This window comes from Neopelma chrysocephalum, unplaced genomic scaffold (genome assembly GCF_003984885.1).
Source record: "Neopelma chrysocephalum unplaced genomic scaffold, ASM398488v2 Primary Assembly neopelma1_63, whole genome shotgun sequence".
NCBI classification, from domain to species: Eukaryota; Metazoa; Chordata; class Aves; order Passeriformes; family Pipridae; genus Neopelma; species Neopelma chrysocephalum.
In genome coordinates this window covers 12,946,255-12,961,733 of record NW_020897720.1, presented here as the reverse complement: position 1 = coordinate 12,961,733, position 15,479 = coordinate 12,946,255, and the positions used below count along the sequence as shown (strand labels likewise).

The 15,479-nt window shown below is 42.1% G+C and overlaps 1 protein-coding gene across 1 annotated transcript in view; it reads right to left on the bottom strand.

The window, feature by feature from the left end:
- Window positions 1-15,479, bottom strand: part of TRPC7 (transient receptor potential cation channel subfamily C member 7) — a 71,386-nt gene that overhangs the window by 5,892 nt on the left and 50,015 nt on the right. Inside the window, exons 6-9 of the mRNA XM_027682877.1 lie at window positions 14,800-15,033; window positions 12,695-12,959; window positions 5,956-6,151; window positions 2,769-2,990 (exon numbers count right to left, since the gene is read on the bottom strand). Of these exons, the coding sequence (XP_027538678.1) occupies window positions 2,769-2,990; window positions 5,956-6,151; window positions 12,695-12,959; window positions 14,800-15,033 (917 nt within the window). The remainder of the gene's footprint in view (window positions 1-2,768; window positions 2,991-5,955; window positions 6,152-12,694; window positions 12,960-14,799; window positions 15,034-15,479) is intronic.

Below are 15,479 nucleotides of genomic sequence, written 5' to 3'. Positions count from 1 at the left end.
GAAAGAAAGAGAAAAAGAAAGAGAGAAAGAAAGGAAAAAAGATAAAAATAAAAAGAAAGAAAAAGAAAGAGAAAGAAAGAGAAAAAGAAAGAGAAAGAGAGAAAGAAAGAGAAAAAGACAGAAAGAAAAAGAAAGAGAAAAAGAAAGAGAAAGAGAGAAAGAAAGAGAAAAAGACAGAAAGAAAAAGAAAGAGAAAGAAAGAGAAAAAGAAAGAGAAAGAGAGAAAGAAAGAGAAAAAGACAGAAAGAAAAAGAAAGAGAAAAAGAAAGAGAAAGAAAGAGGAAAAAGATAGAAATAAAAAGAAAGAAAAAGAAAGAGAAAGAGAGAAAGAAAGAGAAAAAGACAGAAAGAAAGAGAGAAAGAAAGAGAAAAAGACAGAAAGAAAGAGAAAAAGAAAAAGAAAAAGAAAGAGGAAAAAGATAGAAATAAAAAGAAAAAAAAAAGAAAGAGAAAGAGAAAGAAAGAGAAAAAAGAAAGAAAGAGAAAGAGAGAAAAAAGAGAAAAAAGAGAGAAAGAGAAAGAAAGAGAGAAAGAAAGAAAGAAACCACACACAAATGGAAAAATTTGGATTCTAAATTAGAAATGGCATTCACACACAAGTTTTAGACAACAAGGTGTTAAGAGGCACAAAATACTTTAATCTTAATGAGGCTGATGATTATCAGTTTAGAACACAACTTAAGAAAGGAAGAAAAAGAAATACTCGTGTTTGGAGAAAACAAGTTTTTGTGGCACAAAACCAAATTCAAAACAATTGATTTTCACCAGTCCTTTTAAAACAGCAGTACCATTTGCTACTTCTTTTGGCTCAAAAAAAAAAAAAAGTACTTTTTTGAATAGACCATCATATTTTTATCAGAGGACACAACACTCCAGAAGCTTCCAAGGAGACTTTTCTGGAGACTACACACAATATTTGTAAGAGGTTTTTTTGACTTTGTTTTCCACCTCTGAATTTTTTGGTCCAAATGCTAACAAAAAAAAAAATAAAATCGCTTATTCAAAGGAATTAATTCATATCATAGACCCAGAGAAGACAATGAATATCATAGAATTCTGTAACTGTGTGCAACATAGAGAGGGAAGGCCCTGGTTAAGGGTTTTTCTTCCCTTATGGACCAGAGATCCTGATTTTTTCTTTTTCAAATCAAGATGCTTATAATAATTGGACTAAAAGTCTGATTAATCATGTAATTTTTTTCCTATTTCTCTCTTACTCATCAAGTGTGTCGTGATCTTACAGAGACTTTTGAAGATGATATGTGAACAAAAACAACAGGCAAGCAAGAAGTGACTGATACTCTTAATTGTTTATGTTAAAGCCATGGAAAATGTGAATTTTGCATGAGTTCCATGAAAAAGGGCAAGCCAGACAATTTCACTCATGTGGCTTGGGGAAGGAGAGGCTCAGAGAAAATTTTATTACTTTGCTTTATGCTTGAAGCAGAAATTAAATTTCAAAGAAAGAGGGCTTTGTGGGGTTGCATTCAAATAACTTTTAAAAAATATCATCTTTTTTAATTATTTGAGGCAGCTAAAGGTAGCTAAAGGACCTCTCATGAGCCCTGACTGTAAGAAATAAGTGACCACACATTTTTGGAGAGCTTTTCTTTTTCCCCAGGAATGGTTTCCCAGCGCTCTTTTCTTTCAAACCCACCTTGAGCTGAGAACATTAAGTAAATGTTCTTTCAAGCAAAGCTGCCTCCTTGCATTTTTGAAAAGCCTGAGATCAGCTCAGCTGGTCAGACCATGGTCCTAATAATAATGTTTTGGGTTCCATCCCTCCATGGGCTTAAGAGTTGGACTTGATGATCCTTGTGGGTCTCCCCCAACTCAGAACATTCTGTGACTCTCTCATCCCCAGAATTTAATGGCAGCAGCTCCGGCTGAATTCCCCTGAATCTTTTGGTGTTTCCTTCTCCAAAGCAAAGCAAGTGGACTTGCCCTGGGAGTGGGATTCTGTTTGTTTGTCATAAATTTATGTGCTGGGAAAGCTTCATCCCAGTGACCCTCTGCACAGTGTCACAGAGAATAATTTCCACAGGCAACATAATTTTCTCTAATTTCTCTGGCATTTCCCCATGGAGGAGCAAGGCTAATTCCCCTGGGAAGGGTCTGGATGCCAGGCATACTCCTGCATCTCTCTCTTGCCTTGCCATGTGGACACACTGGTGCTGAGGAAATCATTTAAAGCGTTTAAAAAGCAAATTTCTATTTCAAATGCCAAGCCAGGATCTCCCCATTAGTGGCTACACATCACTAGGCAGGTGTAACTAGAGAGCTTGTTAAATATAGCTTTAGGTATCTAAGTGTTAATAATTCCCACTTGGAAATTTGTTCCCAAACCTGGAATGGCAGTAAATGTTGTAATGACAGTAAATGTTGTAACGACAGTAAAATTAATTTGGAAACTACTTCAAGGAAAGTGGATGAATTGAAGAGGCATAAAGGCCTGCTGGGTGGATGAGCTGTCAGACAAGCTGGTTGTGCCTCTGCTTCTGCCCTTCTCCTCGACCTTGGGAAACTCCCTTATCTAAATGCTTGCTTTTATAAAAGTTGCCCTCCCCTGGTGCTCAGACCTCATGCAACGAGGTCACAAGCTTGGGAGGAGCCTCTGGTTGCAATGTAATACAAATAACACACAATTCTGAGGTCCAGTGAGAGGCTGGGCTGTCCCTGATCTCCCTCTGTACCATGCAACCCCCTCCAGAAGGTCCCTGGCACGAATCCTTTCCAGAAAGAAGCTGAAAAGTGAAGATAAAACGTACCCGTTGTTTGGAATTCAGCATCCCCATCTCCACATCATTTTCACAGCTTTTGGCCTTAGATTTGCAGAGTTTTATGAGGCACATTTTTATTCTCAGTATGAGATAATAAAATGATTTAGGGCTTGGCACTAGGTTGAAAGGAGCAGGTAAAGTCCTTCCTTCATCGAAGTAGGACAGCCAGAGCTTGGCACGTGCAAACTTCCACTCCACATCTGCATCCTCCTTGGGAAGGGAAGAGGGGAAAACCAAATCAACATCCAGATTAGTAAATAGGAAGGAATTTAGCTATGACAAGGACAAACATACAGTTAGGAATTAACTAGAACCAGATTCTGTTTGCCAGAATGAGGCCCCTGCACAAAACGTGTCTTTATGGGTTTCTCTGTGGTAATCTCAAAACAAGGAACATTTAAACAAAGCAATGAATAAACAGAGAGCAGAAGTCCTCCAAATAATAGACTATTTCCTATTTCCTTGGATATCAAAGGAGTTGTCTCAGCAACCACTTTATGCTGTGCTGATGAATGAGTGGGTCAGAACACAGACAGAGTCATGGAAAGCAGAAGAAACTGTTGTGAGCACAACAACAGACTGTGTGTGATTAACTGCAAAGCTGTTTGTCACCTTTACCACTGCAATAGCCAGGAATCCCCCACAGAACAGGGTAGGTCACTGCTTTCTCCTATCACCAGCTCATTTCCTCACGAGTCCTCTTTTCCATAGATCAATACTCCTTAATTCTCCTCCTATGCACATCCTGTCACTGCTGAAGGTGGAGAAAAAGTCCATCATGCAGTGCCTGTGAATCTCCTTCATGAATTGTCAAGGTGGGCCAGAATCACTTCCAAATAACAAGGGCAAGGTTAGCAAATATTTCATGAATCTGCTTGGCATTTGTGCTGGAGGATGGTCAGGGCCATGGATCAGGACCATTTATCAGGAAAAGAAAGGATGAAATAAAGCTGCTGAAAAACTTCTTCACTGTGGTTTACATGGTTTCAATAGAAGTGTGGGTCTGCCAACAGCCCATACTCATTTACATCAGTGTTCTTCTGAAATTAATAACCTCTGATTACCCTGTAGCTCTGAAACTCAGTCAAAAACTGGCACGACACAACAGAGGTTAATTCTGTCACACTTGCAGCAATAAGTCTTCACTTCACTGCTGCCCTTTGCTCTTCTCGTGGTTTTGGGTTCCACCTCACAGAAGCCTCAAGCTGAATTACAGACTAAATCACTTGTGGACAGTTTTAATGCCTTTCTGTTAAGCAGTTAAGAAGTACTGCTGATGGAAGCAATTCTGTTTTACAGCTGGCGAAAGGATGTTTCTTTCCATAAGTGCCAAATTTGTCAGGACACACCAGCACTTGAGGCATAAACAGAAGAAAACCAGAAGCAGCTGAAGAGAGAAGTTCAATGGAAGGCAGGAGAACACGGTCTTGTCACTCCAGGTGACAAACAAACCATGTCCCCACTGACTCTAATGGAATTTAATTCCTAAGAAATGTCCATCCTCTGTCACTACTGACTTTGCTGCTCTCAGAAAAACACAGTGGCAAAAGGGACTTTCTCTGCAGTCTGTCTCCATCCCTGGGCTATATTCAAGCACATGTAGATGTGACACTTAGGGACATGGTTTACTGCTGGATTAGTGGTTGGAGACAATGATCTTAAAGCTCTTTTCCAACCCAAACAACTCTATGATTGCATGAATCTGCCTTTAACCTCATTGCTGCTGAGGACTGAAGCGAACTAGGAGGAGATGCACTAGTTTTTCCTCAGTTAGGAGGATCAGGGCCAGGCAGCTCACATTTGTTTTGCTTGGTGATAATCACAAGCAATCTTGAACCAAGTTTTGAAAATTTCCATGCAATCAAGAAGGATGACAAAGCATTCTGCCAGGGAACTGCTCATCACAAAGGTTAGACTAGAAAATTAATATAGGCCACCTATTCAGGTATTTTCAGAGATTTTTTTTCTTCAAAAACTCTCAAGAGCCTCTCTGTCTGCTACACTGAACTAGAAAATGCAGCAAGAGGCTGAGACCCCTTCTGAAGTAAAGCTTGTTTCAGGTGAAGAAGATTCAGGAAAATGAAGAAGATTCAGGAAAATGCTTGTCCTTAAGTGATTAGAAACCTTTGGAGAAATGGCTCTGCTGTCTGCAAGCAGGAAAGATTCTGGGGCAGAGAGCACATGTAAGGTCTCCCTGACATTTAGACTTGGTTAGAGCATGGACAGGATTGAGTTATATCTGCACTACAGTGCTTGGATGAATCAGATATTACAGTGAGAAAATATTTTCAGCTCTGGCCTTTTTCAGTGTCAGGCTCTGAGGGGAGATTAGGACAACTAATTAATACAAACCCAACTGCAGAAGTTTGACATTTAACAAATCAGAAGTAAGAGGTGACTCAACATTAACATTCTCCAAATAATGTATTTTTTTTTCTGCCTTTATTTAGATTAGCAGAGAGTTGTTTATGTCTAAATCATTTAGCAAACCCACTCTGCCAACAGCCACACTACTGAGCCAGGCTGGGTAAACCCTGCAAATGCCTTTCTGAGAAACTATTCCTTTTCCTTGAGGGCTCTGTTTATATGCTTTAAAAGTTGCTTTTTGTGAATGTCCAGGCAGTCATAATTTTCAGACCTAGAGACTCCTCAAAAAAAAAAAATTAAAAAATCATCTGAATCAATTTTGTATGCTCAGTAGTTGGAAAATATGGAATTTTTAAATATGTATACATGAGCTTCAGGTATACATAGGCTGGAGAGTTTAACCAGTAGAAAACAGGGCAAAAAGCCAAATAAAATATTACTTTGTTATAAGCAAACAATGCAATTAAAACAGCACATTTGGAGAAGTTATCACAACCAACACAGGGAATAAAAAATACCACAAACCACTTTCATTAAATACACGTAAGGGAAATTGTGTTTACTCACAGAGGGTCATTAAAAACAAGGAAGTTGAAGTTGTTCTAGCAATGATTCACTGTTAATGATTAATTCAATTATAATTTGGGGACAGACTCAGCCTTAACTTTTGCACAGTGTTAAGATGTGTGGTTAGCATTCTAATCTTGGATACAGAATAAGCTACAGCTTCCTTGTTTGTTTGTTTTAGCATTTTCATTATCAGTGATAATTAAGAACTCTGAGTTTGTAACCTAATTTCTTTTCTTACCTCGATTTCCTGATAGGAGTTGTTGATCATGGCTATTAACATGTTGAGCAGCACCACCACCATGGTCACGTTATAGACTCCGTAGAGTACATACCCAATATTCTCAATGAATTTATGGTCGTACTTCAGCACCACAGAGATCACTTCAGATAAGCCAAATATTGACCAGAATAAGGTTTTAAAACTTTCTTCTACCCTGAAAATAAAGCAAACAGTCGCTTTGTAGAGTTGGTACCAGATTAACCAGGCCAAGTGCTAATAATAAAACAGCAATACACTAATATAAATATATGTCTTGGCACGGTTATTGTGGCTCGTTATCCATCACCCAGGGATGTGCCAAATCATATTTCCTCATTTGATAAAGAAATATGATTTCTGATTAATGTTACAAAGGTCCAGTGTCCCCTGGTTTGCTCCATCTGTTCTTATCAGGTGCATTATTTGTCACATGGATTTTGTGTCCCTATTAAGGACAACAATTCCATGGGAAACTTACAGGTTGAAACTTTTTATGTAGGGCTTTTTGGTTCTGCTCACTCATTCTTTTCTCATCCAGAGAAGACAGAAGAGTCTGACCTCTTTATATAAAGTTTCCAGGGCAGAAGAGAGGACTGGAAAATTCTGATTTGCGCCATTAATACAAAGAACACAGAGTGCAAATATAGTCAAACCATAACCTGGTTTTTTTTCCCATCCTGCTTTGGACTGCAAGCCAGTCAGACACCCAAGCAATTGTAGCAAAAAATTGAAATTAAGGAGTGGTAGAAGATGTTGCAGAGAGGCATTTTGATTTTATTATTATTCTTGCTTGAAAGTAGAAAGGAATCAGAGGAAAATAAAAAATAGGAAAAAGAGAAGGGAATAAACCAAGGAGAAAGAGAAGTGGGGCTGGAAAGGATGTGGCTACACTGGCAGGTCAAAAGGAGAGTCTGATCCAAGGAGTCAGGGCTGTGAGAGGCAGAAGGGGAGCAGCCACAGCTGAAGAGGAAGGAAAGCAGGAGGAGGAAGGATGTGGCACGTTTTGAAAGCAGTTTGCTTAATTTTTAATTAAGAAGGCACTTTGCCTTTCCCAAGAAATCCTTAGCCTGTTAACAGTTAATTGCCTCCTCTCTGCTCCTGCCTGCCAGGAGCAAACACCTTGAAAGGAAACAATGCCACTGACAAATTATTTTGAGAAAATGTTTTTTGCTAGAGTGGCAGACTAATCCTGCTAAATCTGTTTATAACAACAGCTTACAGGCACAAACAGTGACATATCCTACAGGAACAATAAACTTTACATAAACTCCAGTGTCGATTGCACCATTCATGAAAGCAAGAGAAATTATTTTCGACCCTTTGAAAGCTTGGGCAGTTCCTTTCCGCAACAGCAAGCTGGTATTTACTTCCCATCATAATTTAGGATATTCCATATTGCATTTACAAGTAGCAGTAAGACTGCAGTAAGTATTCAGTGTAATATTTACAATTTATAACTGGTAAGGAGTAACCTTCAGTGGTGTTTTGAACAGATGTTGCAATACTGCCTTTAAAATGTGGCTTTTTTCTCCATCTCCAGAGTCACTGACACTGTACTCACACCCACTGGTTGCTCTGCAGGATTGCAGAGAGACATTTGTGGGCTGCAAACAGGTGCCACCACTTCTCCCCTTGCTGGACATTCCCCCTCCTGTGCCACTCTGCTGACCTGGCATTAATGTGTCCCCTTCCCTTCACCCTGTGGCAGCAATCTGGCCATTCAATAAATGTTGTGCTTCCCAGTTAAAGAACACATGTAACACTGAAGAACTCTGGCATCAAAACCCACCACATAAGTAATTTTTCAAGCTAATTGTCCTGGTTAGAACGGCTGGGACCAATTCATCCCTGGATGGGTGTAACCCAAAACTGTGTATTCTATAGCCTCCATGCCATTTCCCAAAAACTGCTGTCAGTAGAGGCCTGCAAGGTGGGAAGATGTTCCTGTACCCTTTTATGGAATTCCCTGCTCTGATATCCTTATATGGAATTCCCCGCTCTGATAAGAGGGACTGAGCATCCGCATGCCCTTTTATGGAATTCCCTACTCTGAGGGAGGGACTGAGCACTCCCGCCTGAACTGGAGAGTATATAACTGGGAGTTTCAGAGCCTTGGAGCTCTCTCTCGTGGGACCCAGAGGAAGACAGCAGACCACCGCTGCTCCCAACCAGGCTGAGACCACCACCCTCAACTGGACTGCAATCACCACTTCTGACCAGACTGCAGCAGCTCTCCCACCAGCAGGTTTTATCCCCTCTCCCTTTGCTTTGGACTCGGGGGGTGGGCCAAGGTACACCACTTTTGTTCATACCCCAGGGTGCTGGGTTTGTACATTTGGGTTTTGTGGGTTAAAACCAATTGTCTGTCTGTATACTTGTACTTATTGCATTATTTTAATAAATTGTTATTCTGACTTATAAATCTCTCTTTTGAATTGAGTTCATTTTGCCTTGCTGGTTAACTTTTAAACCAGCACACTAATAAAAGCCGTAACCCCCAGCCTCGAGCCCAGCTGCCCCCTGCTATTAACCTGCCTTTTTCATTTGGAAATGTTCCCTTGTTTTTCCACCCTGCTGGCAGATTTTAATACATGTCAGCTCTGCTCCTTTCTCTGCAGCTTGAACACTAACCTTTATACTTCAGCAGTGCCAGATTCTCCTTGAGAAGTTAATTGAGGACTGTGAGCAGCCTTGAGCACCCTGAGCACCACAGAGACAAAGGCCAGAGCACCAGGTTCCTGTGGGGTGTCCACAGTCCTTATCTCCAGGGTCAGGTAAGTGGGACTGGGAAGGTGGTGGAGAGCTTGACCTGACCTGTAGCACCCCAAACTGGGGCTTAGCAATGCCCCCAGGCAGATACAAGACTCCCTCTTGCTGGTGAAATGCTTCTAAGGAGACTAATTCATCTTGTACTAATTCATCCCTACCCTCCAAAAAAGGTTGGATGGCTCTTTCCTTCTCCCTTTTATATTCCTGTGAAATTCCACAAAATTTGGCACAGGTTGCAAGGAACACAAGTGGGGCTTTTTAAGGAGCATTTCACTAAAACATGATAGGAACATGTTTGGAGCCAAGCTCCCAAAGATTCCAAGATGCCGACATGTCTCGTCATTGCCAGATAAGCAATTTACCCCCTTCCTGCAAGGTCAGCTGGTGTTTTATCCTTCCCAAAGACAGACAAATGAAGGCAAGGAGAAGTCAGGAGTCCTGCCCAGACTGACAGCTCCTGGCAGCAGGAGGGTCTGGCAGTGACAGATTGACTGATGCTCCTTGGGGAGGTGGGTTTGCTGCAATCTCCATCTCTGCTGTGAGTGAACCAACTGTTGCAGTGGGGAGACAACTGAGATAATTTTCTATTTGTTTGTCTGTTTCAGAACAAACAGTTCAGTAAAACCTCAAGATTTTGCATCAAGGAAGAAAACTAACCATAGGCAATAAGCTAGTTACAGATTTTCCTCACTTTTGTAAAGAGCAGTGTGCTGTTATCAAAAAAGATCACAGCAAGGCTATGATTTCATGTCAGTCTTGTGCCCTCCTCTTTAAGAAAGCTTAAGGCATCCTTTCAGATTGATTTCCTTAAATGAGCTGGAGAACTATCACTGCCAAAAAAGCGGTGCAGCCAATATAATCTACAAAACTACCACATTTTGACAAAGCAAAACAAGTAGAAAAAAGCCTTCAAGCCTCCAAGCAGCATTGGCTCTGAACAGTGAGTCACATTTGCCTTTGGGGAGAGGGAGACAGAAAGCCTGGTGTTGTAGCCTTCAGCCTGATTTGTGATGCAGAAAGCAAGAGGAACACAATCAGCCTTGCCTCCATCTCGATTTTGTTTGCATGGCATGTTCTTAATTACAGGCTGTTTCAAGAGCTGTGTGCTGTACACAGCATATGATAAACAGATAAACATAGCTGGGGGTGGAAATGATCTGCTCTTCAGCATGGAAGAACTTCCAAAAATTTTTGAAAGTGTCTCATGGTTAGGGAAATAATCTCTATATTTAGCTGTGTGGAGTAAAGTCCGCTACATCTTTATTTCCTTTGCATCCAGAACATCAAAATTGAAGAAATGAGAGAAACTTTGCATAACAACTCGATTCAGAGGCCACTGGGGTGCTACATTCTTGCTCTGTAGGTGGCAACAGAAGAGAAACGGAGCACGATTTCAGAAGTAATAGCAAGGAAAGGTGAAAGCCAAGTTGCACCAAACATTCACTAACTAACATTAGAGCTAAGGAAGCAATTCCCTCTGAGCGTGATCTGCACAAAAGTACACTCTTTTTTCTGCCTCCATACTGTCCTGGGAAGGTGTGGTTTTCATAAAAGTGTAATTTGGAGTTATTTTAGTGAGCAGCTCTTCGTCCAAGGGTTCCCACTGGGCCTATCCAGGGAGGTGTCGACTCAACACCCCTCGAAGCTGCCACAGTCAACAAAGTGCCCAAATCCAAGGGGTCTTCTTCTGTCACAGCTATCCAAGTGACCTCTGAGAATCAGGTCCCACAGTCAAACAGTCACATTTCTCAGGGCCAAAGTTGCTTGCTGTAAAATATCACCCATCCTCATTAGAATTCCTAAACAACCCCCAGGAAATGCATCCGGCGATGTCGCTGCAGTCACAGTCACAGAAGGGTTGTGAGGACACCAAATTAAGAAACACTCTTCTTTGCCCCAGTGATTTTTCAGGGAATGAGCAGCTGAGCTCCTTTTTTAGCACTAATACTGAAATCTTCCTCCTTTTCACGTGTGAGTTAATGGCAGCAGGAGCCACAACCTTCATCAAGGCCCACAGACAGCCACGAAAAATAGAAAAGGAAACATTGCCACAGCTGGTGGCTGCCCATCTTCCAAAATAACCTTGTAATTAGCTTATTAAAATTGTTTGAGACTGTCTACCCTGGGGGCTTCTTGCTGAATGGAATGTTTAAGAAGGATTTTTGGGAGGAATGTAAATCTGTTCTCTTTGTTTCATACGATGAAAGGGCTCGTTTTCACTGATCATCGTTTGACACTCCCGAGTGTTTAAATAGTCAGAAGAAAGTAAGTATTCTTAAAATCTCTTCCAAATTCTTAAAAGGAAAGATTTATGCTCATGGAAAATTTGCTTTATAATAACATGGAGTCCCTCAGGGATAAGCAGTCAGCAGGCTGAAGTTAAGGAGGAAGAGCTCTCCCCAGCCCAAATATCCCCTGGGCATTTAAGCAATCTTTACTCCACTGAGCAGTCATCATTTCTAGTGAATGTTTGCTCATTATTTCAATCAAATGATGGCAACTCCTGGAAGATCCACTTAGCTAATGAGTACTAATAAGAGAGTTACTGTGCAGAATTGTATCAGAGACTGGAATTTGTCAGTGACGTGCCTGGGGGACACCATAAGTGAGGGTTGCTGTGCCACCAGGCAGCCAGGGATGGCAGTGACTCGACTTCTCATTAAGTCTTGTGCTTCAAGGGCATCTCCTTCTCTTCAAATCTGAAACAAGTCACAACCCACACACTCAATTTTCTTCTCCCTCACCACTGAGCACAGATAAATGTAAATGCATCTGGTCTCATAAATCCTTCCATTAAAATGCACCCTGAGGTGCAGGAGAGGCCTAGGAGGTATATTTGGTTCAACTAGAGGAAGCAAATGTAATGTTACAGGTTACATGTGGCACAGGAGGGTGGTGTGGTAAACCTGGAAGGCAACAGCCTTGCAGGACAGAAATGATGCTGAAAAGGCCCTTTCTCCCAGAGGAGTGATGAGCTAAGCCCCAAGCTCTCTGTGTAACATGTCAGAGAAATGACACATCAAATGCAGCATCAAATGTCTGCTCTGCACCTGGAAATCACTGTGGGCTCAGGCACTGCAGCTCTGGGGTGGTTTCCTGGAAGTCAGGGGAAATATTATGCCAAGCTTTCCCTCACAGACAGGTGTGTGGGCAGGAAAGTCCCCACTGTGTCCCTAAGGCACACAGCTTTCACATGGCCTCTGCTGAAAAGTTCCCAGCCAGGACTTAGAAACCCCATCCCAGGCACCCTGGTTTGTTTTGCTCTGTTCTGAGCACCATGACTTAGCAGCTGCCTCTGCAGAAGTCACCCAATAGTCACAGCTGCACTCAGGTGATGTCCTAAAACAGATCACAGAATCACAGGATATTCTGAGTTGGAAGGGGACCACAAGGATCATCAAGGCCAACTCTTAAGTTGGCCCATATGGAGGTTGAACTCATGGCCTTGGATCTCAGGGAAGCGAAATCCTCCCTTATTTTACACGTTTCACCTTGCAGTTTTAAGAACAATAATCTTAGGTTTAGCTTCTTCCCCACTGCATCCTTTGACACATTGAACTGAGCATCTTCACAAAACATTTTCCTGACCTGCTATGTTGATTTCCAGAAAGAACCATTTCTGAACTCACTCAGCTCCCTACACTCATGCCTAGAGCTGGCTGCCAGGGCTGGAGCTGTGGAACGAGTTTCCCTGTCAAAGTCTGGGTGTGATTCCCCCCCCCAGAAACCACCAGAGCACCAACAATGACCCAGAAGGGATTGAGCCTTTCCCCCTTTCAGACTCCTGCGAAACCCCACGAGATTTGGCACAGGTTGCAAGGAACACCAGTTGGGCTTTCTTTTTGAAGAACATCTCCCTAAAACACGAGAGGAGGACGTTTGGAGCCAAATTCCCAAAGATCCCGAGACCAGAGCAGCAGGAACAGCCGCTCTCCCCACAGCTACTCACGTGGTGAACGCGGGGTTGTACTTTGCACCCAGGTAGTAGGAGTAAAGGTTGAACATTCCGATCATGAAGGCGAGGAACACCATGATGAAGATGACCATGAACTTGAAGATATCCTTCACAGTCCTGCCCAGGGAGATCTGCAGGGGGCCGAAGCTTTCGTTGGCTGGAAGAATGTAAGCAATGCGGGAGAAGCTGAGTACCACAGCTATGGCATACAGGCCTTCTGAAATGATCTGGGGATCCGAGGGGAGCCACTTGTTCCTGGCTAAAACAATACATGTACACGGGGTGTTAGTAACAAAGAGTGGTAGGTGGAAGCTATCACCATAAACGACCCTTTTCCACACCGAATCTCGGCTTTGGCCAGAAGTTAAAAAGAAAAAAAACCCAGCTTTGGAACAACTGTGCACTGAAGTCCTCAGCATGCTGGAGAATTAGGGAGTTAGTTGCATTTTTCATGAGAAATGAACAAGTCACTGGGATTTACTGAAGCCATACAGCAAAAAAATAATGTGGCTTTAAACAAACTTCTTATTTTCTGTTTGTTGGATATCAACTGTGCTGTGCCTTTTCCACGTGAAGCTCTTGAGATGGACAACCAAAAGCACAACGCAGTGGAGTATAGCTATGGATTTTATACAGGGCACTGTGTCAGTATTTGGGAAGGGAGCATTAGGGAGGCTGAGATCTCTATCCCCATCACTAGACAAGAAAGTTAGGATTTGTTCAGGTAAAGCATATATATATATATATATATATATATAAATGTATAAAATGTATAATAAAATACAGATAAAAATGTATAATTTTCATATTATCTTTACATTAAAACTAGTTCTTGCAGTCTAGTCACTCTAATATTTTTACCTAAAAAAGCTCCTTGTTGATACCAGATATGCATCATTTACCTAATCTACTGAAAATTTGAACATTTATATTAATATGTCTTATGATTGGCCTTCTGTCAACTGAGCTTCTTGATGAAAAGGCTGTGGCTCAGAGCTAAAACATGTGATATCTTTAGGGCCACAGCAGTAAACTTAGGCATTATTTGCAGTAAAATCTGAGTGAAAGGAAAAGCAGCAGATGGAGAAATTCACAGGATCTCATTGTGATGTTCTGTTCTGGACCCTTTGCACCTTTGGATCATGAACTCGCTTTAAATGGATCGGCAGGAAACCAGAGAGGGAAAAACTACATCACCTCCATGGCCTCTCTCTTGCCTGGGCAGGAGGGATGTTTTCCTTCATTGGGGACACACTAAGCAAGGGGCTGAGCTGGTGGGACCACCAGGCTGTGGGGTCAGGGCTCGTGTCCCTGGTGCTGTGTGGGGCACGTCTACAGCAGATGAAGTCTGCTGCTTCAGATCCACCTCTCCAGCCCAAGCACATCACTGGAACAACCACCTTACAACTCTAGGGAGCAAATGGTGTTCCTTGGTGCCCATCTCTGGAGCTCCTGTGAGCAAAAATCCTCCTGGGGTTTGCTCAGGGTGACACATAAAGTTTGCAGAGGGGTGCAATGGATCCATTGCTGTACAGCAAAGAAAAACCATTTCAGCCATCAAAAACAATGTTGTCCAGGCACTGCTGCTGCTTTAGCACTTACAGATGATTTAGGATCTACGAAAATACAGGTTTTGAAGAGCAGCAGCTTATGGATGTAATTGCTATTTTTATTTCCATTATACAGGTGTTGGATGTAACAGAAGCGCAGAGTGCACCGACAGTTAGAGATGCAGCCCCACATTCTATATTTATCCACACATTTCCCTCCTCTCACATTTGGAAAACCAAGCAGGTTACTTCATCTGTAATGCAAATTATGCTCTGCTCATTCCCAATTCCTGATTATCTGCTGCTCAAGCTGCTTTTTCAGGGTGTGATTGACCTGAATGTAGACTTGGGACAGTATCAGAGACTGAGTGAGGTTTAAATCCTTTCTGACTGTTTAGGAAGATGGCTGGAATAGGTGGACCCGGGAAGAATAATTTGGTTTAATTAGAAAAACACCACATAAATATCTCCAAAAAGAAACCTGCTTTCAGCACTGCCGCAGATGAACCTAAAAGAATGGGAAGTATTAGAAAACACAAAGCATCTTACCATAGGTAAAGTAAGCAACTTCAGGGGGAAGGGTGACGTTGTTGAGGTCATCGTCTTGAACGTACTGGTCCACGTACTGTTGTGCTTCAGAGGCTTTGAGGAAAGCCATGAACCTGGCAGTGAATGATGCTACAAAGATGGACAGCATCCCAAAGTCCAGCAGGTTCCAGAGATGCACCACGTATTCCCGTGGCCCCTCTTCCCAGATCTCCTTGCACTCTGACCAGATCATACCTGTGGAGGGGACAGGACGTGTTTAACTGGCAAACACAGAAGGGGTGTGTGTGTTCAGACAGACCTGTTTCCTGGCCTTCTAAAACTGAAGCAAATAACTCTTTAATTAAACTGAATTTCTTGAGAATGGTTCATGCCACCTTTGCTTAAAAATTCTTTCAAAATTTTGGCTCACGTGTCCTTTTGTGCTTCAAAATATCACTATATAAGTCAATGTAAAAGCTGATTTCTGGTGATGACAGGAAGCACAGTTCAGAAATTCTGATGACACTAGAAAATCCTGTTGCTGCTATATTTGGGAAAAATGTGGATTTCCTCTCTGGTCCCCAAAATCTCCTTGCCAAACGGTGCCACTGAAGATGGCACTGCTTGCCCTGCTGCTGTTTTTCTCCTTCCCTGAAGTGGGTGGGTTCATTTTGAGAATGCAAACAGAGCTGTGCAAGAGA